General features: G+C 37.5%; 1 protein-coding gene across 1 annotated transcript in view; it reads left to right on the top strand.

Moving 5' to 3' along the window:
- Positions 1 to 24,656, top strand: part of LOC126249271 (zinc finger FYVE domain-containing protein 26) — a 393,885-nt gene that overhangs the window by 229,329 nt on the left and 139,900 nt on the right. Inside the window, exon 23 of the mRNA XM_049950925.1 lies at positions 19,925 to 20,130. Within this exon, the coding sequence (XP_049806882.1) occupies positions 19,925 to 20,130 (206 nt within the window). The remainder of the gene's footprint in view (positions 1 to 19,924; positions 20,131 to 24,656) is intronic.

The following is a 24,656-nucleotide window of genomic DNA, read 5'->3' as shown; positions in this document are numbered from 1 at the left end:
ATTTCATGTTAGCATGCCAAATTGTATATGTGAGATCATGACCTGGATTTTACTTCAGCAGTAGTGCTGCTTCTCTTTGTTGGATGGCTTCTTGCTATAATTTGGTATAGTGTCAAGTTTTTAAATGAACACAGTGATGTACAAATTAAGTTCACTCCAGTAATCTTAACAATGAACAGCCTGTGTTCAGTAACTTGGACAGTACTTGTATCACAGGTCAGCACATAAATTACGAATGTTTTGACAGAGTGGCAACATTAACATTTTTATGACACATTTTCACTATACAGTTCAGACTGACACATAACATGAGGTTTACTTTGACAACGTAGTCACTACACACAGCAGCTGTTCAATTTGTATCAATGGTTAAATATCATAATTGTACATTTCGATATCTAACCAAGAGCTAACTCTAATATTGACAACATGATGTTAATAACGTAGCTAATGGCCGCAGACTAACTCACAAAATAATTCTACATTTTCACTGACAGTGACTGAGAGATGTTATCAGGTTGGCTACTTGATGCAGACATGTATAGTATACACTTAAACACAAAAACAAACAACATGGTGTTGACATAATGGATGTTACCCTCTGACTGCCTCAAGCATTGCCATATATGCGTACATACATATGTGTTTCAGAATAACAATTAAAATTTGTTGTTGCATATTAATTATTAATACAAAAATACAGAGAAAAAGCATAGTGCACAAAATTATGATAAACAATAAAGCAAGTCTGTTTAATTATAGCCTGTATTACCAGCAAAAGGGCACAATCATGGGTACTATTTTATGTAAATCATTTACACTTCTGGGTGGATTTACAAAGCCCACCAAAAATGCAATAAAATGAAATTTTTCAAATCATCAAATCAAGTATCTCTTTTGGAAGTTGAATAACCGCAGGAGGAAACAGACCAAGATGGGTATCAGAGGGCATAGTATTGCCACAGCTCTGTGCTTGCATAGTGAGCATGCCACCTGTCTCACAGTGTGAATACACTAACCAATAGCATTCCTCACAGCTGGTACAAGGGTTGAATGAAAAGTAATGCCTCCACCTTCGTTAATTGGGTTTTGATGGGAATATTTTAATAAATCAAATGCAGAAATAATCCTTAGAATGTGATCTTTAATTGCCAATATTCACTTTTCCACATAATCATCAGCCAATTTGATACATTTCTGGCAACAATGAACAAGTTTTCTGAAGCCATCATGGAAGAAGTCAACACTCTGTTTCCACAACCACAGTCTCACAGTTCTCTTAATGTCTTCATCAGAAGCATAATGATGTCACCGCAGGTTGGCTTTCACTATCAGGAACAGATGGAAGTCAGACAGCACTAAGATCTGGACTGTATGGAGAATGCCGTATGGTGGTGAGATTCAGTCTCTGAAGTTCTGCTGTGGTGGTATGTGAAGTGTGTGGTTTGGCATTGTCATGCTGCAGGAAAACTTTGGACTCTTGTTATCTGTTGTTTCAGAGTTAGCAGCATTGTGATGTAATAGCACCATCAGCATCCCAGAACACTGTGGCCATGATTTTTCCAACTGAGGGCTGTGTCTTGAATTTGTTTTTCTGGGGCGAGTCTTTGTGTCGATATTCCATAGACTGATGTTTTATCTCTGGGTCATAATGGTGTACCCATGCTTCATCTCCTGTCAAAACTGAATGGAGAAAGGTGTCACCTTCATTCTCATAACACGAGAGGAGCTCCTGGCAAATTTCAAGTCTGCGCGCTTTCATTTCAGGAGTCAGCGTCTGGGGTACCCATCGTGCACAGATCTTCCGATAGCCAAGTGAAGCAATAATGTGACCCACTCATCTTGTGAAATACCAATTGTGCTTGCAGTTTCTCTCTGAGTGATACGGCAGTTGTCCTCAATCAATCTGTAAACATTTTGCTTGTGAAACTCGGTAGTTGCTGTCACAGGACATCCAATTCTTTGTTAGTCACACAGGTCAGATGTTCCCATCTCAACATCTTTAAACTTACTCGCCCAATGACACTCAGTACTCACATCAACCCAATCACCATAAACTGCTTTTGATATTGTTGGTTATTAGCATTGCTGCACAATAGATTATTTGATAAGAACCTTGCTTAGCACTTGGTTCTTCTCTGTGATCAAGTTTAGCATTGTTAGTCAGCTGTGTTTAGCTTAACTACCACTTGGTATCATGTTCTCTTTTGTAGGTGGTCCTTGCAGTTTTACCCGTTTCTCTCCTGGGTTGTGATGTGTGTGCTGATATCTGGCTATTTTTGGATATAGCAGCATATTAGCAAATTTACAAGTTCCTTTAGTAGAAGGGGGGGGGGGGAGCATTTTTGAAATGAGAAAAGTCTGAGTTACAAAACTGTTGTACTGAATTTTGGTTATGACCATCATTTAAGATTCCAGCATTCTGGAAAACAAGAACTTTGATCACTAATAACTTTTGAAATACGAAGTTTTTGGTAAAACTAAAATTCTTGTGGTGAAGAGGAGATCGAGAGCTTTTAAACATATCATAAATTGTGAATATTTCTGTATAAAAATAATTTCCAGGTAAATTAACTATAATATTAATTCTAGTGATTGAAAAACTATATCATGAATATCAAATCTCATAAAATAAAGTCTGAATAAGTAATCAGTTTTTTGTGTAACTGTCTCGTGGGTTGTCTGCAAAACAGTATCAAATAAAGGAAATAAACCGATACTGATGTTAGGAGTAGTAAGAGAATGAGTAGGTTGGTTCCACCTTTCTCTGTTACAAAGTCTCAAAGAAATTATTTGCAGTGCAAACATCAGTATAAAGCAGAAGTTGGTGATCAGTTTCTCATGATTTTAGGCGTCGATACTTGATTGGTGTTTTTGCATGATGAATAGGCATGTTCACTGCGGCAGATGGTGAAGCCCATTTGCCAGTGCTTCAGCTAATAAACTTATTCAACTTTAAAGGCTGCCTGATCTGGGGATCAAACAGAACCTGGTATTGAAAAGAAAAAGAGGGACAATTTAGAAATAATCAGTGTGCTGCATGAAGGTGCCTGGAACACCCAATGTAGCTCTGCAGGAGACAAGTATGACTGTTAGTAGGAGGCAAACTAGAAAAATACTGATGAATCATTAATTTAGTACCAAATGTTATGATGATAGACTCAAGCCTATGGTGCTATTTAAATTATGTTGTGCTCTGGTCAGTAGATTGCAACAGCAACACCAAGGATGGTGGTAGTGGACTTAGAATGCCACTTGTTTTGATGCTGTATTATGAAAAGATAAAGCCAAAAGTGTAATGCAGAAATAGAAGTACGACTTCAGACAGCCAAGATCGTTATTGCACCGCCTTTATTGTGATGACTGTTTTCAGCAAACTACATTGCCGTCATCAGATCTTCTGCACTACATTTCATTGCATTTTGAGCAAATGCATCTTATATCGTATCATATCACAGAATGATATTTCATGAACATAAGAGCAACAGTATATCAGCAAGTCAAGCATAAAGTAACTATTAGATAAAACAACATACATGTTGCACTGATTATACGAGCGTATGTTTGTATATTAGCAGAATTAAGGCTCTTCATTCTGCCAGTGTGCGAACATGAGCTTGTATAATCAGTGCAACATGTGTGTTGTTTTATGTAATAGTTACTTTATGCTTGACTTGCTGATATACTGTTGTTCTCACTTTCATGAAATATCATTCTGTGATATGAGATGATATGATATAAGATACGTTTGGTCAAGATTCGGTGAAATGTAGTGCAGAAGAACTGATTAGAGCAATGTAGTTTGCTGAAAACAGTCATCACAATAAAGGCTGTGCAATAGTGATCTTGGCTTTTTGAAGTTGTATTCTATTTCTGCATTAAACTTGACAATGTCAAACGCATATTACAAAAGTGTAATGAGATACAGAGGATGACAGCTACTGCATCATGAAGCATATATGACAAAAGTGTAATGACAAACAGAGGATGACATCTACTGCATAATTTGATGTGTTAAAAATACATTATTTTTTAAAACTGTGCAATAATAGAGAAAGCAGAGTACTGACACTACTCTGTTGAGAATATATAGAACTGCAATATTATGGGACTCAGAATACTGGAAAATAACAGTAAGGCAGTTTTGATTTGAGTAGAGACTATACTATACACTGACAAGAAGTAAGATTGAATGGCAGCAAACTACATATTTTGGGGGGATGCTGAGATGAAATTCAGCAGCACTGACATTGGGAGATGGTGAGAAGAATGACACATTTTGATGACACAGGTGCTCAAGTCTATGTCATTACAGTCTACTATGTGTTCAGCAGCAGTATATTGGACAGTATCAAATGTTGCAATTTGCATATATCAACTTATGATAATTGGGGGCGTACTGATAATATCAAAGATATTTTAAAAGTTATCTGATACATTACATTCATTCTCTCTAAGGTTCTCCCTTTTACCATTGCAGCAACTGCCTATGGAACCATTTTTAAGATATATTTCTTTATATCAGTACTGTATTATCTATAAATAAGGTAACACTAATTTTTGCAAGTACTTATGTCATGAAACTTCCTGGCAGATTAAAACTGTGTACTGGACCGAGACTCGAACTCGGGACCTTTGCCTTTCACGGGCAAGTGCTGTACCAACTGAGCTACCCAAGTACGACTCACAACCCATCATCATAGCTTTAATTCTGCCAGTACCTCGTCTCCTACTTTCCAAACTTCACAGAAGCTCTTCTGCGAACCTTGCAGAAGTAGCACTCCTGGAAGAAAGGGTAGTTCGAAGACATCGCTTAGCTCCTTTCTTCCAGGAGTGCTAGTTCTGCAAGGTTCGCAGAAGAGCTACTGTGAAGTTTGGAAGGTAGGAGATGAGTTACTGGTAGAACTGAAGCTGTGATGACGGGTTGTGAGTCGTGCTTGGGTAGCTCAGTCAGTAGAGCACTTGTCCATGAATGGCAAAGGTCCTGAGTTCGAGTCTCGGTCCAGTACACGGTTTTAATCTGCCAGGAAGTTTCATATCAGCACACACTCCGCTGCAGAGTGGAAATATCATTCTGGATACTTATGTTATTTCTGTATAAGATGTGTTCAGCAATCTATACTGGCTTCTCTCTGTCCTACCATACATTCCATTGTATGAAATCTGTTGATTTTGTGATTGGGATAATTTATTTTTGTTTTAAATTTGTGGCTGGCTGCCTTTCTTGTCACGACAGCCTTCAGTTAACGTAAAGGAGAGAAGTTGTATGCACTATCTATCTCTAAATCATATAAACTTTCTTCTGTGTTATCATATTTTAACTGTTTGTTTCTCATCAAGCAAGATGGTGCAAGTTAGCACACTGGAGCCTAATTGGGAGAATGGCAGTTCATATCCCCGTCCAGCCATCCATGTTTGTGTTTTCCATTATTTCACTCAATCACTTGAGGTGAATGCCATGATGGCTTCTTTCAAAGAAAATGGCCAATTTCCTTCTCCCTCCTACCCTATTCTGAGCTTGTGCTCCATCTCTAATGACCTCACTGACAACAGGATGTCACACTCTAATCTACCTTCCTTCTTTGTTTTATCCCACAAATGGTGGGTTTGTCTAAATGGACATGAAAAACTGCCTAAAACAACACTCAGACTGGTCAGTGGACCAGACCTATGGTCATTAATCCCCTGGGTGGATTCCATCCTGGTCTTGCCTACCTACTTATCTTGTGATCTAGCCCACTCTGTCAGCATTCCATATCAAGATGAACAGCCACAAATGAAGTGTTAAACTGACAACACTGTATATTCTGCTGCTGAAGAAATTTTGGAATGTAATAATAAGAACAGATCACCCCTCGCAACACAGCCTGTTGAATGCAAGTTTTATTGTTTATTATAATTAATTGGTTTTTGTGTGCTGTTCCATATTTTGTGTGTATTTTCTTCCTAGTTGTTCATATCATTATGAATACTTTTGTATCTGAACCTCAGTGGTTACATTTTTGACTAGATTAGATTTACTTTCATTCCAATTGATACATAATGAGGAGGTCTTCCAGGATGTAGCACATGTCAGAAAAGCAATAATACAGGACAAATATTTACGACTAAAACAAATAAGCCAATGTACCTTCCACAGGTCCCAAGTGTAATGATTGTCATTTATTTTAATGGACACTATATGAAAGGATCATTTTAGAACACTCATTTACTAAGATTGCATTAATGCACTGAATTTAAAATAAAAAAAATATATAATAAGGTAATAAACATATTATAGAACTACTACAATACTTATTTACAATGAACACATTATTGCACTGAGATGGTGGAGAAGTTAGATTACACACACACACACACACACACACACACACACACACACAAATCAGTTGGTTCTACTGAGAAATTCATCAGTGTAGTAGGAGGAGCTGGCCACCAATAAATCCTTTAGGCTTCTCTTAAACTGAATTTCATTGGTTGTTATGCTTTTTATGGCTGCTGGAAAGTTATTGAAAATGTGTCTTTCTGAATAATACACACCATTTTGTACAAGAGTAAGTGACTTTAAATCCTTGTGAAGATTATTCTTATTTCTCATATTGAATTCATGAACTGAGCTGTTGGTTTGAAAAAGTTATATATTTTTAATGACAAATTTCATTAAGGAATGAATATATTGGGAAGCTGCAGTTAGTATCCCTAGTTCCCTAAACAGGCCTCTTCATGATGTTCTTGAGTTCACACCACATATAACTCTTATTGCACACTTTTGTGCCCAGAAAACTTTAGCTTGGCTTGATGAAATACCCCACAAAATAATCCCATGTGACATTATGGAGTGAAAGTAAGCACAGTATGCCAGATTTTTCATTTTTATATCCCCTATGTCTGACAGAATGTGCATTGCAAATAGATATTTGTTTAGACCCTTCAGCAGTTCTGTGCTGTGCTCCTCCCAGTTGAATTTATTATCAAGCTGTAATCCCAAGAACTTAACAGTGTCCATGTCTTCTATCTGCTTGTCATCATACGTTAGGCATATACTTGTGGGAGACCCCTTATTAGTTCTGAACTGCATGTAGTGCATTTTTTCAAAGTTAAGTGACAAAGAATTGGCTAGGAACCAGTGATTAGTGTCCACAAATATTTTATTAGCCGATCTTTCTAAGACTACACTTGATTTGCTATTTATTGCAATGTTTGTATCATCAGCAAACAAAACAAACTTGGCATCTGGTAATGTTACTGATGAAAGATCATTGATATACACAAGAAAAAGTAAGGGCCCTAAGATGGAACCTTATGGGACCCCACATGTAATTAGTTCCCAGTTGGGTGATGCCTGACAGCTTAATACATGTCTCTTTCCTAATAACACCCTTTGTTTCTTGCCAGAGATATAATATTTGAACCATTTTGCAGCATTTCCTGTTACACCATAATATTCTAATTTACTTACAAGGATATTGTGATTTACACAGTCAAATGCCTTTGACAGATCACAAAATACACCAGTCGCCTGCAATTTTTTGTCTAATGAATTAAGTACATTTTCACTGTAAATGTAGATAGCCTTCTCAGTATCAGAACCCTTTAGAAATCTGAACTGCAACTTTGAAAGTATGTTATTTGTGATAAGATGGTTATAGAGCTGATTGTACATTACCTTTTCTAAAAATTTTTAGAATGCTGGCAAAAGTGAGATTGGATGGAAATTTGCTGCTATTTCCTTATCTCCCTTCTTAAACAGTGGCTTAACTTCAGCATATTTCAACCATTCAGGAAATATTCCACTGATAAATGACTGGCTACACAGATAGCTTAATATGTTACTTAACTCAGAATCACATTCGTTAATTAACTCTGTTGATATTTCATCATACCCACCAGATTTTTTTGATTTTAAAGATTTTATGATGGACATTACTTCTGCTGGGGTAGTGAGGGTCAGATTCATATTATGGAAGTTACTTGAAATGTCTGGTCTGAGGTATCCCATGACAGCATCTACAGAACCTGACAACCCCATCTTTCAATAACAGTTATAAAATGTTTGTCAAAAATTTCTACAACACTATACACGTCTGTCACCAATGTATTATTTACTCTAAATGCTATTTGTCCCTCTTCATGTCTGGTTCTACTGGTCCCCTCCTTCCCTGTATCCCATATTGTCTTTAGTTTGTTATCTAATATGAATATCTTTTCCATGTAATATATTTGTTTCGATGTCCATATTACAGTCTTTAATATTTTGCAGTATTTCTTGTAATGTGCTGTAGCATCAACATCAGAACTGTTTTGGATTGACAGATGCAATTTTCCTTTTGTTTTAGAAGATACCTCTATTCCTTGAGTAATCCATGGCTTCTCTGTAGACTTTGCACTAACTTTGGGTATTTTGGGGGAACACAGTGTTCAAATAAGGTAATCACTTTATTAGCAAAAGTGTCATATTTTTCATTCATGCCATGAGCACTATACACATCACTTAAGTGAGTTTCTCTGAGGAGTGTCCTAAAATAATCAATTTTTGGCTTATTGTGATTACCCTCTTGAGTTAAGATTTAACAGATTTTATGTCCTGTTCAGTATTAACATTTAGCAGAAGAAACTGCGTGTCATGGTCTGAGAGGCCATTGCCTATTGGTTTTGTAATATAATTTTGTTCATTGGACTTTTCTATAAAGATATTATCAATGACTGTTTGTGAGCAGTTGGCTACCCTAGTTGGGAACTTTACAGTGGAAACTGAGTTGAATGATAGTGTTACTAACTCAGATAAGTTCTTATTGGGAGAGTCTTTAAGGAAATCTACATTGAAGTCACCAGCAACCACTATTTCTCTGTTTTTGGTTGTTAAATGGGCCAGTACAGCTTCAAGGTGGTTTATGAACAGATTAAAGTTACCTGTAGGTGCTCAATATACACTTAATATTATGATGGATTTTTTATGAAATTCTACTTCTGTTGCACATGCTTCCATGTCCTGTTGTAGGCAGAATTTATGAATGTCTATTTTCTTAAATTTATGGCAGTTCCTAATGAATGTGGCAACTCCTCCTTTCTCCATTTCTGCTCTACAAAACTGAGATGCTAACCTAAATCTTGTAATACTTAAAAGTTCCATATCAGTGGTCACATGATGTTCCCAGAGGCACATTATGTCATCTTTGTTTGGGGACTCTAATTCATCTATGCAGATAATTAATTCATTAATTTTATTTCTCATTACTCGAATATTTTGATGCAATAAAGATAGCTGACATTCCACGTTGACTGAGCTAAAATTGAGTATAGTTGAAATTTCTGCTGATTGGTGAAAATTCTTAACCAACAGCTGTTTATGCTGATGTAATAAGCTAGAATTATGTTTTTTGGTTTCTTTCTCATACTGAAGATTTGTCTCAATCCTAAACTCTCTTAAAACTTGGTTTCTTCCTGTCCTCTCTACCCTAAAAAAGGGTCTTTTCTGAACCCTATAACCACTGGTATTTTATTGATTGGCGACTCCATGTTGTCCTGTGCACCACGACCAGATAACAGGTTTACTTGAAAAAAAGAGACAGCATTGGTCGTATATTTTTTACTATTGCAAAATCGATTTTCTGTCACTGAGTGACCATCTTCAGTGCTATATTGTATAACTTAAATTGGGATGCACTGTTGTCACTAAGCTTACGGCGATCACATAGACAGAAAATCGATTTTGCAATAGTAAAAAATATACGACCAATGCTGTCTCTTTTTTTCAAGTAACACTGGTATTTTATTGCTCATGACAGTGCCTCTCCCCTTTAACTTTCCTGCTATTTTCCCAGTCAGTTTACACTTCCCTTTCCTGTTGAAGTGAAGGCCATGCCTAGTATAATCCCACCTATTGAGAAAATCAACAGAAACCACACCTATGTGTGACCCTGCACCCGACATAAGCAGTCAGTCCAAGCCCAAATTAACTCTCCTGACAGAAGAGTTCAAATGAGATCGGTCATGGTGCTTAAGAACAGATACAAACTCAACACTATTATGCTTCAATGCTGATGTAATCTTTGCCAGGTCACACTCTATACTGTACCCAGGATCTCTGTCAGTACTGTTACCTGGACCACCCACTGTAACCACGGTGTCTTCCTTAGTGAAATCTTTGCAAAGTGATCCTAATTCCTCTGTCATCTGCTCCAGACCAGCACTAGGTTTAAAAAAATTGGTGACGTGGTATTCTGATCCTAGTTCATCTTGCAAAAGTTGACCAACACCTCTTCAATGGGAACTACCTAACAACAACACTTTCTTTATCTTTACTGATTTCCCTACATTCTTACTTTTCAATTTACTGCTGAAAGTTTATTGTGCCCTGTCTACACCTGCAACTGCTTGAGGTTCAACTGCTTCTAACTGTCCACTTCCGGTAGCTGAGTGGTCAGTGCGACAGAATGTCAATCCTAAGGGCCCGGGTTCGATTCCTGGCCGGGTCGGAGATTTTCTCCGCTCAGGAACTGGGTGTTGTGTTGTCTTAATCATCATCATTTCATCCCCATCCATGCGCAAGTCGCCGAAGTGGCATCAAATCGAAAGACTTGCACCCGGCGAACAGCCTACCTGATGGGAGGCCCTAGTCACATGACATTTACATTTTTCTTACCAGCTTTTAACTGAATCAACATGTCAAATCTATTTTCCACACTCATCACAAAGCTGTCAGACAAAGTTCTAGGCCTGTTCCTGTTGCCAGTTGCCACTTCCCACCTCCCACCTCTCTTTACCCTTCTCCCTCCTTAACCTGGCCATGTCTAACTCAGCCTGAAGGGTGGCAATTTCCCCCTCCTGTTGTAGTATCATCCTATCTCTACTACATAACCTACAAAACCACTGATGAATCTCATGTACTTCCTTATATTCCCAGGCCACTACAGTCACCCACATGGAAGGAACTACAGCACCCATCTCACCAAAGCCCCAACCTAACAATTCTACAGCTCGTCAAGCACTTTTGACTCATGATAAACATAATAGTTTATTAAGAATAAGTCAGTTAAATTACAGATAAACACGAAAATATTATTCCACAAACTTGGCCAATACACAACTGTATGTAAAGAAAAACAACAGTGTCAAGTTTCTGACGCAACAACTTAAACTTAACGCTACTTTCCGGAAATGTGAGTTAAATAATGAGGAGGTACAATACAGTTAAATTGCTGGAGAGAGCGAAGAACAATTAAATGAAATTCTATAGATTTTCTGTGGCAAAACGTAAACGGAAAATACGACTATAACATCACTGTACGATCTTTTTGCGTTTTCCGCTATATTACATAAAGAGAAATGAAACCTTTAATGGTATGCTTAAAAAGCACACAAATACACCTACAGGGTGTTTCAAAAATGACCGGTATATTTGAAACGGTAATAAAAACTAAACGAGCAGCGATAGAAATACACCATTTGTTGCAATATGCTTGGGACAACAGTACATTTTCAGGCAGACAAACTTTCGAAATTACAGTAGTTACAATTGTCAACAACAGATGGCGCTGCGGTCTGGGAAACTCTATAGTACGATATTTTCTACATATCCACCATGCGTAGCAATAATATGGCGTAGTCTCTGAATGAAATTACCCGAAACCTTTGACAACGTGTCTGGCGGAATGGCTTCACATGCAGATGAGATGTACTGCTTCAGCTGTTCAATTGTTTCTGGATTCTGGCGGTACACCTGGTCTTTCAAGTGTCCCCACAGAAAGAAGTCACAGGGGTTCATGTCTGGCGAATAGGGAGGCCAATCCACGCCGCCTCCTGTATGTTTCGGATAGCCCAAAGCAATCACATGATCATCGAAATATTTATTCAGGAAATTAAAGACGTCGGCCGTGCGATGTGGCCGGGCACCATCTTGCATAAACCACGAGGTGTTCGCAGTGTCGTCTAAGGCAGTTTGTACCGCCACAAATTCACGAAGAATGTCCAGATAGCGTGATGCAGTAATCGTTTCAGATCTGAAAAATGGGCCAATGATTCCTTTGGAAGAAATGGCGGCCCAGACCAGTACTTTTTGAGGATGCAGGGACGATGGGACTGCAACATGGGGCTTTTCGGTTCCCCATATGCGCCAGTTCTGTTTATTGACGAAGCCGTCCAGGTAAAAATAAGCTTCGTCAGTAAACCAAATGCTGCCCACATGCATATCGCCGTCATCAATCCTGTGCACTATATCGTTAGCGAATGTCTCTCGTGCAGCAATGGTAGCGGCGCTGAGGGGTTGCCGCGTTTGAATTTTGTATAGATAGAGGTATGAACTCTGGCGCATGAGACGATACGTGGACGTTGGCATTATTTGGACCGCAGCTGCAACACGGCGAACGGAAACCCGAGGCCGCTGTTGGATCACCTGCTGCACTAGCTGCGCGTTGCCCTCTGTGGTTGCCGTACGCGGTCGCCCTACATTTCCAGCACATTCATCCGTCACATTCCCAGTCCGTTGAAATTTTTCAAACAGATCCTTTATTGTATCGCTTTTCGGTCCTTTGGTTACATTAAACCTCCGTTGAAAACTTCGTCTTGTTGCAACAACACTGTGTTCTAGGCGGTGGAATTCCAACACCAGAAAAATCCTCTGTTCTAAGGAATAAACCATGTTGTCCACAGCACACTTGCACGTTGTGAACAGCACACGCTTACAGCAGAAAGACGACATACAGAATGGTGCACCCACAGACTGCGTTGTCTTCTATATCTTTCACATCACTTGCAGCGCCATCTGTTGTTGAAAATTGTAACTACTGTAATTTCGAAAGTTTGTCCGCCTGAAAATGTACTGTTGTCCTAAGCATATTGCAACAAACGGTGTATTTCTATCGCTGCTCGTTTAGTTTTTATTGCCGTTTCAAATATACCGGTCATTTTTGAAACACCCTGTATTTATGATGTAATCAGTTCTAAACTAAATGTTATTATAATGGAAATTGACTTATCTTTACGAGAACACCAAAACTTGTGCTAGTCACCTGGCTGCAGGTATTCCTTTGGGTGGTCATGACACTTTCTTTGTCAGAGGAACCACCCATTATAGCATTTAGAGATCTGCTATTTTTTGTGTTTTACATTTCCAAATAAAAATCGTCTTACTCTACCATCAACTCTGATGAAGAAGGATTCTCAGTTCTGGTAGAAGAGAACAGATCACAGGTAAACAAGAGAAAAACAATATGAACCTTAGGATGAATAAGTGTGTAATCTTGCCATTATGTGTACATGAATTAATAAGCATAGTAGAAGACAATGAACTGTGTAGGAAGGGGTATGGAAATAACAACAGAAGCAAATACAGTGGATGTAGGCAGAAAAAATGAAAGGCATATAAAACATAAAAAGAAGAAATTATCTGTCCATTGCAAAGACATAACGAATGTGAAAACACAATCAGACTGAATGATGCTAGAACAATAAAATAGATGCCTTAATGACAGCTTCCAAACATGACATCAGAATTGCCCATGCTGTTGGTAGAATGATAATCTTCCCACCTCCATCATTCATTGACAGAATCCAGTTAAAAGTAAGAAATTTGGCAATGGGAATAAGAGACCTGTGGGATACACTGGAGAAATGTATGATAGACATGGCAAAATATTGAATCTCAGTGTTGTCTGCAGTGAGGTTGTTACAATGCAAACACGAATCCTTTTCAGTTTTAGATTACCAGTACCACAGTGTTACATGCTAGATATCAGTAAATGAATGAAAGATTGCTCAGACAAAATGGAATGAGATACATCACAGCCACTCAGAAAATTTCAAAAATTGTAGAAAAGATGGATAGAGCTGTGAGACATAATACAGGAATTAGGCTTACAATTGTTTTAATGGTATAAAATTAATGTTTACTGTTAAACAAAGAGCTAGCATATTCTCAGATATTGATTAACTCTAGTCGTCTAGTCAATCAGAATGCCTGCAGCGAGATAGTGTCATTGGCAGTGGGAAAATGTGTAACAATCAGTGACTATAACTTTAAATACTTTGTGTGACAGATACAGTTAACATATTGTAGACAAATTATTAATAAAGGTATTATCCAACTTAAGTATTGGATCTTGTAAGTCTACCTTTAGAACTATGTCCCATAACAGTGGTTGACTTGATATTGATGTGATGTGTCAAAAAAGCCACTGCAGCGATCCAGGAAATGCAGAGGATGGCAATGCCACTCAAATGATTAAGTCTTAGAGATTCAAGGGCAGTATGGCACAACAATCTACAAAACCTAAGAAGCATCCCACCTGGGAACTCCCGGCCACTGATGCCGTACGATCATTTCCATTTAACCTAAGAAGCAACTGAAAATAAATTGTACTTTCGACAAAAATTCACGCAGGAAGAACGCAACCACACTGTGAATTAATATGAGTGCTAAAAAATTGCTGAATTGGTCACTAAATGAAATGACACTAGTTAATAAACCAATGACTTTATATGATGGATTTCCGGAGGTACCCATCATCAGATAGTCTGGAAACCAAAATACAGACAACAGAATATATACAAAGGTATACAGAGCAACATGACAAGAGTACAAAGTTTCATCATAATGAGAATTGACATACACTTTTTTAAAGTTACCTTTTATATTCAACCATTTTTATGTAAATAAATTAAAATTGATCATTCTGTTTTTGCCGCTATGTGGCACCACCATATATGCTTCGCCGTCCTCTGATGGCATAAATTGTCTGCCTAGAAAGCATGATGTAGTTTTGAAATTAGTGTGCCATATCAGCTGTAACATGTCTTTATGCATCTGAATACCTTGGTGATTATGGTGTTTATGTCAGCTCTCATTATGATGAAACTTTGTAATGCTTGTACTCTTGCTGTGTTGCTCTGTATACATTTCTATATTTTGTGTCAATTGTATTTTGGTTTCCAGACTATCCAATGTTAGATATCTCCTAAAGTGCTCCAAATAAATTAATTGATTTTTAAACTAGTGGCATTTCACTTAGCAATCAATTCAGTAATTTTGCAGCACCGATATTTAATCAAGGTAACTGAGAAAATTCTACCTGAAAGCAATAATTGGGGAAGAGTGAGAGAAACAGGAAGGAAGATTAGGGTTTAACATCCCATCAACAATGAGGTCATTAGAGACAGAGCACAATCTTGGGTTGCTTTTTGAGGATGAGGAAGGAAATTGGTCGCGTTCTTTTAAAGGAATCATCCCAGCATTTGCCTGGAGCCATTTAGAGAAATCACCATTACAGTCATCTACACTTAACAGATACATTTATATATAGCTCTCATACCTCACAAACGAAAGGTGCCTGTGGGTCCAGAGGATAAGGAAAACCTTCCCAATTAGGTGGCTGAACCTGCTTTTTGGGATTTCCGGGCATACAGATATGCATTACTTTAATTGAGCCATTTACCAACAATCCACTGTATATTTTCCTAGTTGTAAATATGTCTGACGGAATGGAATTGATCATGTTCTAGTCCAGAAGAGTAATATGTTGTAACACATTGCTTGACTTACGTTGAAATATCTGAAGATCCATAACTCCTATGTGACCTACTTCTGTTGGAGAGGGAGACAATACAAGCATCCTCAGATGTTGGGATAGCTGAGGCTGGGGTAATGAATTTGATGCCTCTAATGCTGTAAAAAATAATCCTGCCAGTGATAGTGGGGACAATGAAATCACCATCGTCAAATACTTGTTGACAGCATGTTGCACTTGGGACAGACTCTTCAGCGTGACACACAGTTGACAGCTCCAGCTGTTGAACTTTTCTACATAATACCTCACTTAACAACTGCAAGTACTCTTTTAGTGAAGTGAAAATAACTCTACTATATAAACATGAGCTCAGCAATCTTATCTAGTCACATAAGAGAACTGGACAGAAAATGCTGGGGAGTGATAGTCTATCTGGAAAAGAAAAAGTGAGTGCAGCTCGCGATAGGGAACGTTATCTTTCCTGAAAGAAGTCTACACTGTCATACAGGGTGAGAAGAATCAGTTTACCTTCTAGCAGTATAGAACAGAGTGCAAAGTTTTATTTACAGTGTGTCCATATGTGTTTCATGTATTAGTATTATTAGTAACTCATATCCATATTCTATGTAGTGTTAATGCATTTGTGGAAAATAAACATGGCCTGCATGCCATTGATTCATAAGGAACACTGCGGAGTGTTGATATAACTTTGTAATTGCTTCTTGTGATGTAGTGAGATAGATGGAGTGGGAAATCGCCTTCGTGCTCTTCTGTTTGCAGACCTATGAAGGAGGGAAGTGCGTGATCACAATCTGGAGACCTACCTTCCCTCACATTTGTACCCTCCTCCCCCTTCCCCTTCACCCTCTTACACCCCACCCCCCACCCTCCCCCGGATTTAATATGGTTCTAGCGCACTTAGAAGTGGTACACACATTTGATATTTGTTCTTAACCCACTTCATTTAACAGTAAACATTAATTTTATACCATTAAAACAATTTTTAACAATCTATGATTTTTCTATCCCCTGCAATGGAGAAACTGTTAATCCTACAGAAAAATGGAGAGGTCCTTTTTTGTATGAAATTTAATGTAGTTCAACAGTAGTTGCTTTTTTATAAATTATTCAAGATAAATGTAAATAAGTGACATTTAATCACCTCCTCCCCACCTCAACACTCATGCTCAACCATTGGGGATTTTTAGTATGTTGTTCTTGACACTCCCCTCCCCCCCCCCCCCCCACCACTGTACAAAAATTTGCGACTACACAATTTTTTTTTCCCCAAGTTTCCGTTATTTACTGGACTAATGTATGATAAGTTGAAAGACATTATCCCATCTGCTCATGGATGTCTGTCACGTGGAGTCCACTTTTCCACTCTCCACATACTATAGATGAGAACAACCTGCAGGATATAGCATAATGGGGAGGAGGAACTGCAAAAAACATTACTATGGGAAGGTGTGATTGTTTAGGGATAGTAGGTATACTAGCTTTTTATCTTTCATTTACTTAATCATTCCTGTTTCATTTTTGATTTTTTTCTTAGATTTATCATTATACATTAATTTCATACTAACAGGGAACCTCTTGAGTGTGAGGTCTCAAAAGGCCAATGATGTTAATGGCATTCTATGCCCCACATATTGTCTACCATGCAACCACAATGTTGGCTGCTAATGGCAATTGGGGATGAGACTGGAAGTATCCATAGGTAAGCACAGCATGAGGCTATGGAGTGTAGTTGAACTGCTTAATTGGTGAGTAACAACAATGCTACAGTGCTAGTGCTGTTGATACAAAGCAGAGCAATGACATTGATAAACTAAGCAAACATTGCATTACATGTACAACAACAGTTGCCATTTTGTCAGAAAGGAACCCAAGGAATTTTGCAGGGTGAGAAAGAAGTAACAGATGAACTATTAGCATTTCTGCAAGATGACTCAGTGAAATGTGTGGTGTCATATATGCTGGACTGCGTTGACAGTGTTCATGAGGAGTACAGTGATGACAATGCATGCATAACAAGTGAAAGTAATATTGAAACAGCTGTTGAGCCATATAATTCATCATCCTTGTTAGACAGGGAGCCACAAATACCATTTCCAGTGAAACATAGTAAAGGGCAGTTGTTGTCTAAGGAGTGTTTTCTAAACATAGTTACATACATGGAAGATCATCCACAGAATTGTAAAAAAAATAGTTCTGAACAGATACTGAATAAGTCCCTAGCAGTATGACCATGTAATGCATAAGGAAAAGCTATGGCTATTCAAGGGGGGGAAAGGAGCACTTGTTACAAAAACTAGTCTTTTTGCATTCCAAGCATTCTTGATAGAATTTACAGGATGTGCGTGATAGTGACCTACTACATTATGGACATCAAATTGCGTGTGTGATAGGTTACAGTGATTTCAAGGGAAGGTTGCGTAACTTCAAACAGTGCCACAGAATTGGAAGATATAAGATAACGATATGTCAAACAAAGCATCAACTTGATGATGCAGAGCAAACTGTGGAATTGGCTCAAAAACTTGTAGATGAGATTAAAAAACTTATCCCATCAATCAGTAAAGAATTTATTTCAACTCTGACCCATCAGGATTTGAAGAGGAAATGCATATGAAAGGAATCCTGGAAATTAGAGGTACTAAGAGTGTTGTATAAAGATCTACTAACATCAATGCCTTGATACATTTGTATACAATCATACCAACTGTTAATCTGGAAGGTAAATTGGCTAGAAATTTATTGTGCTGTGAGAAGTTGGAGGTGTTCTGCCCCCTTTGATTTTTTCTCATGTGTGTGATCTTGCAAGACCAGAAGGAAATATTTACATCACAGCAAGCAAAAATGGGAATATGGGCATAAGAGAACTACAACTGTGGTATGAGCACTACTTTTGGCCAGTGGCTGCTCACAATAACTTGCTTTTGCTCGATTCCTGGTCTGCGTATAAAAATCATACTCATTTATAGCTAACAATCCCCCCTGAAACGTGGGTGGCATTGCAATTCATACCATCTGTAACCACTGGACGAATTAGAAAGAGATTGTCTTCTGTAGTAGCAAGGATGGAGACTATTCTAACCTACACCATTATAACAATATGCTGTGTAAAAAAGTTATTGTAGTAAAAAAGTTATAATTGTATGTCCAAGTAAACAACATGTTTCTGAGGTATTTGTTTGAAACCATCAGTTGGGTCGTATTATTTTCAGTTAATACATGTCAGACACCAGTCTATGAGCACATGCGGAATCCTAATAATGTATGGGACACATTACACTGTAAGATAATAGTGCGCATTGAAAGCAACCCTGAGACAAGTAAACATTGATTTGGAGGCCAACTGGATGGTTTACAAACATTGGTTAGGTAAATATATGAACAATGTATGCTTTACCCATATGACAGAATGTAAGTGCAAAACCTGAATGACTGTTTGGCAGATATCCAATTCTGTGAATGGAACCTCAGTAAATTACAAAGGAACCTAATTTTCCTTTGTTAGTAGTGTTTAGTATTGATGCAACTTCAAGTGAAGAAGAAGTAAAAGTTTACTGCAGCAAATGCACACTCCACTTGTAACTGCACATGTGGGTACACTATACTGTTCAAGTGTAAAATTACCTAGTTAGTATATAAGCTATTGGTGACCAGTTCTCTGGTCTCCAAGTTCTGTGGATTTAAACCCATGAGATTGTGTCTTTGGGTGCATAATTGAAAAAATTATTTTCACTCATCGAATCTGAAATGAAAATACTCATGAAAACTGCCATGGTAATTTAAAAAGTACATGTACAATAATTATTATGTGATGCAGTGTATGCATTCAAGTGAGTGGTGGTGATTTTAAACAACTTATGTAACAGTTAAATTTTTTATATCTAATAGATATTTATTTATTTGAACTTTGAGAAAAGTATTATTTTTCATTAAAAAAAAAATAATAATAATCAGAAGCTGTTTAGAGTTGCTTCACGATTATTAGACTTTTCAAAGGAAAATGTTGCCTTAGCTTGTGGTGGTGTCTTAATATTGTGTGTTAAAAGTGTAAGTAATTTTTGTCATGTAAAACTTTGCGCTGAGTTTGATATAAAACAGTGCTGTGGATAAAATAACACCAAGCAAGTGCCTGACCTAGTTGGACCACTCAACAAATTAATATGGCCACTTTTCATTGACTGAGAATTGGGACAAAACAAGTGCATCCCAACATATTTTTGGGCAAATTTTAATGTGTTTCTTGATATCAGTGACCTCAAGTATCTTGCATAAAATTGCTTATCTCATTGTCCACATGAAGTATTTTTAATGTGAACATGTGACACCCTGCATACATTATTGATATGCTGCGATCAGTAAATAGTGTGTTTTTGGTTTTAAAAGCTTAAGGCAGATTCTATTTTCAGATTATCCAGAGCCATGGCTGTTTGCTAAATACATTGGAGACATATCAAGACAAGCAAAATGTGTACTTAAAAACGTTTTTCAGTGGCCTGGGAACTGTTGTATTGAAATACTGAAAACAGTGCTCGGAGATTCTACCAGAATTCTTGATCCACAGTTAAAATCTCATGTTACTGTTAGGTTGCAGGAGATAGAAGTACATGACAAGGTACCCACATTTTCTTTCCATCATTAGTAGTTTAGATAAATTTATCTAACATTTTCTTGCAGATGTGACTGTGATGGTGAGTATAAACATGATATCAGCCTTGGTAATTTCAAATAGGGCTAAAGCTCAGAAATCATTGTGGTGCAATGGTCATAATGATACATGAGTTGTGAAAACAACAGATTTCATAAACTCCATACTATAAATATTATTCCACTAGAAATGTTCTTTATTCTTGCCTGCCATTAACATGTAAGCTTCTTTCCTTTCATTTCTGTTGGCTGTTTACTGGGAAGAGGGAATTATGTTCAATGTGTCCATACCTTTTGATGAACTACATGTCATCTGTACAGTTTGACAATTATGCCAATGAGGTGAGGTTCCTAAGCAGGTGGTTTTTGGAAAGGAAGGGGGGGGGGGAGGAGGGGTTGGCTAACAGCAAGCATGCTTCAATGACTACCTTTCAGTCATTATGGCTAAACTACTGGGGTGGCAACAGAAATTCAAAGTTAAAGTATCAAATCTTACTAGGATTGGATGCTCCTCTTTGAAACACATCCCTGTTTGTAAATTTAACTTTAACTATTAAAATTGTGCCTTCTGAAAAATATGAGGGGTGTTTAATGAGTAATACAAAACATTTTTTTATCTCAGACAATTTCAGTTGAAAAAATGTGAAATTTGTCCTGGGACATCACAGAATATTCCCACTTCAGCCCCTACAGTTTCATGAAGTTCTGATAGGTGGTGGCACTATACGTAGTCTTAAAAATGACATCTGTAATGGCAGTGCATTCCAAGTAGAGAGCTGTCATTGAGTTTCTTTTAGTGGAAAACCAGAGCATCGCAGATATTCATAGGCACTTGCAGAATGTCTTCAGAGACCTGGCAATGAACAAAAGCATGGTGAGTCATGGGTGAGGCATCTGTTATCACCATAACAAGGTTTTATAGTAGCTGAAAGAGTGGGGAATAATATGGTGTATTGGAATCCTGAATAAAATCAACCTGCCTTCAGAAAAAAGTGTTGCATTACTTATTGAATGCCCCTCGTACAATGATTTTCCTTTTTTAAATCTTTATTCAGACATGTTTTGATATCTATACGTCATTTTCAGTGATCACCATTTTAATATACAAAAGTTTAGTTTTATTTTCTGTAGTAGGCCTGGAACTATGTGCATTTTTATTTTGTTATGATAACTGACCTGAAACTACATTAATTTTAAAGGTGAGATTGTATGGTTTGGTGTGCTTTTAAGTTTGATATGGCTTGCCAGCACATCGTATGATAAGTAGTCAGAAGAATAGGTTTCTTTGTTTGAAAAGTAATTGTTTTTGTATATTTTTCCCAAGAGTAATTGTAGTAGTTGTATGTTTACATTCTCTGTCATATTGTATATAATTGGTGTGTTTCTTTGTAGATTTTAGTTAAATGCACTACTTTTCACACATTTTTGCAATTTACTCTCACATTGTATCAGAAGTTCTTATATACAAAAACGAGATTTAGGAAAACTTATGTCACCACACCATTGAGAGGTGTTATGCTGCTATCACCATGCACTTTTTCTACATGTTGTTATTGTGCAGTGTGGCACTAGTTTTGAATTCAAAATTAATGCAGTTTCAGGTGCACAATCACAACAAAATAAAAATTCACATGTTACTGTTTCCAGACCTAAAGTAAAAAACCAACCAAAATTTTTGTAATACAGGGTGTATCAAAAAGAATCATCTGATTTTAAAAAATCATAACTGTTATGTTATTTGAGATATGTGCATGAACAACTTATTGTTGGAAAGAACTGACTCTTGAGTTTTACATGGTTCCTGCTAGGTAGCTGCAGTGTGCATTCACTTCAGTTCTAGTAAAAATGGTGTCAGGACAAGAGAAAGCATTTTGTGTTCTACGTTTTGTGCAGTGTGGGTCAGTAATAACTGTTCAGCGTGACTTTCATGCTAGGTATGGTATGGATCCTCCTACAGCGCAGAGCATTAGATGATGGCATGAACAATTCTGAAAAACAGGTTGTTTGTGTAAAGGAAAGTCATCAGGCCATTCCTGAGTTTCTGACACAGACATCAAATGCATCTGCCATAGTTTGACAAGGAGTCCTGCAGAAATCCATTTGCCGTGCAGCTTGACAGTTCAACATGCCCCCAATGTCCATCTGGCGTATGCTGTGTCAACGCTTACACATGAAACATCCAAAATTCAGCTACTACAAGCTCTTTGTGAAGATGACAAACAACATCATGTGAATTCTGTAATTTCATCCTTGGTAAGATGGAGGATGACACTTTTCTTCCACACTTAGTGTTTAGTGATGAGGCAATATTCCATTTAAATGGAAAGGTGAACTGTCATAACGTGAGAAAACGGATTGCAGAAAAACCTCATGAAGTTGTACAACATGAGAGGGACTCTCCAAAATTTAATGTGTTTTGTGCAGTTTCACAGGAAAAGGAGAACGGTCCATTTTTATTTGCCGAGAACAGTGTTATAGAAAGCTCATACCTTGATATGTCTGAGAACATTTTTAAATCAAATGATTACTGAATGGTGGATTGGCCACACTGGATCAAATGATTCAACCTTATATTACTGGCCTCTAAGGTCACCAGACCTGACTGTATGTGATTATTTCTTGTGGGGGTTTATCAAAGACTCTGTTTATGTGCCTCTGTTACCAACAACAGTGAATGAACTGAGACATTGCATAATAGCAGCTGTGGAAGCTGTAACTCAAGACACACTCGCTGCAGTGTGGGAACAATTTGAATACCACTTAGACATATGATGTGCAATTCAAGGGGGGCATATTGGAACACCTCTGAAAAAGTATGAAAAAAACTTTTTGAGTTTCCCATTCATTAAAAAACAAAATTCATTGTATATGTTTATTAGCTTCAGAAATATAGACTTGCCAAATCGAATTATTGTTTTTGATACACACTGTATATTGCCGATATAAAATGAAACACACCAAAAGTCACACTTGCATGGTGAAACATGTTTGGGCAAAGAATTAAAAAAAACATTGTGTGTTGCAGGAGATGGAGTCTTAAAAACCCAAATATAAAAAATGTATGCTTGAGAACCAATTGCGTGGCTGATAGTTCAGGTAGTTAGTGTATAATGAGTAACCTCTGGGTACCTGCTGCACCTCATTTGTAGGATTTGTTAGGTACATGGGGCTTTGCCCAAGTATACATTTATTTACCTAGCAATTTGTGAAAGCAAAATGCTTGTACCAATTTTTTAACTCGTAGCAGTTCATGTGAGTTGTTGCTTAGTACAAGCACTTAAACCAACATATCCATGTCTGTCAAGATGTGTTTTTGATTATGAAAAGAAAAGGAGGCTCTCTTGAAAAAGTTCCTTGTAGAAACCACTGCTTTGAATCATGACACAGATACACAATACACCACATTAAGGAAAAGGCCATGTAATGTGCAAAGGCATGTTCAGACAGATGAACTGGAACAAAAGTGGAGCTTGATTGATAACACTGACATTAGAAACAAAGAGTAAGAGAGAACACACAATCATATCCCTTGTTGTGTGATTGCATATAGAGTAGAGAAGTGCCCTCATCCAACATATTGGGTTGGAATCCATGCACCCAGCTGTTCTGTTCTGTGATATACGTGCCTGTTATCCATGTTTTATTCTGACAGGCAATGAAAGTTGAGTACCAAGTTCCAAGCTTTTTAGCTCTAATATTTTAGTTGTATGTTCACCTGAAAGTGTGGCTCCTAGTGCCATGAAACTCATAGTGATCTAAAAATAAAGGACTAAATACAGCTGAAGCAGTTTATTAATATCCAAGATGTCATTTGAAAGTGTAGCCATCTTTTGGTAGAATTTCTGTCAGTTGTTTCATAATTTCAGGTGTTATGTGAGGTTGAGGTAAAGTACTTGAACAGTATGTTTTTTCCATGAACTTTAGGCACTCTACTTGGCCAATTTTTTGGGTTCTGGTGCATGAAATAAAACAACTTTTTGTAACCAGTAATACTGCAAAACATCCCAAAGCAACACTGGCATTAGTGTGATTATTACATAGCTACATTTTGCATACCTCACAGAAACCCTCAGTTTGTACCAAAACTGCATGTGACCATGCATTTTATGTACTTTACCTGGAATCAAAAATCAAAAACACACCAGAAAAACTTTTTAGCTTCAAGGAAAAAAATCGTTGTTACCCAGTGTCATTAGTTTAGTCCTTTTAAATACTGTTGTGTAGAGTAGGCATACAGTAAAAGCTGCCCTTTCTACAAACTGCATCGACATAACGCTCCCAGTGCTTAGTGCAGGTACTCTGGGTAATGGAACACATCCACGTGCTAACATTGACAGAGGACAATGTAAACATAAGTAGAATGCACACCCGTCATTCCATCAATCATCATGAGTTGAAGAGTTGTATGAGTAGAATGTACACCAACAAAGAGAAGGTAGAAATGCTATTCATCTATGGAGAATGTAAGTTAGCAGAACAGTAATTGCAATACTG

Source organism: Schistocerca nitens, chromosome 3, assembly GCF_023898315.1.
Source record: "Schistocerca nitens isolate TAMUIC-IGC-003100 chromosome 3, iqSchNite1.1, whole genome shotgun sequence".
NCBI lineage: Eukaryota > Metazoa > Arthropoda > Insecta > Orthoptera > Acrididae > Schistocerca > Schistocerca nitens.
The sequence above is the reverse complement of the archived record's forward strand: the minus strand, read 5'-3'. Positions and strand labels throughout refer to the sequence as shown.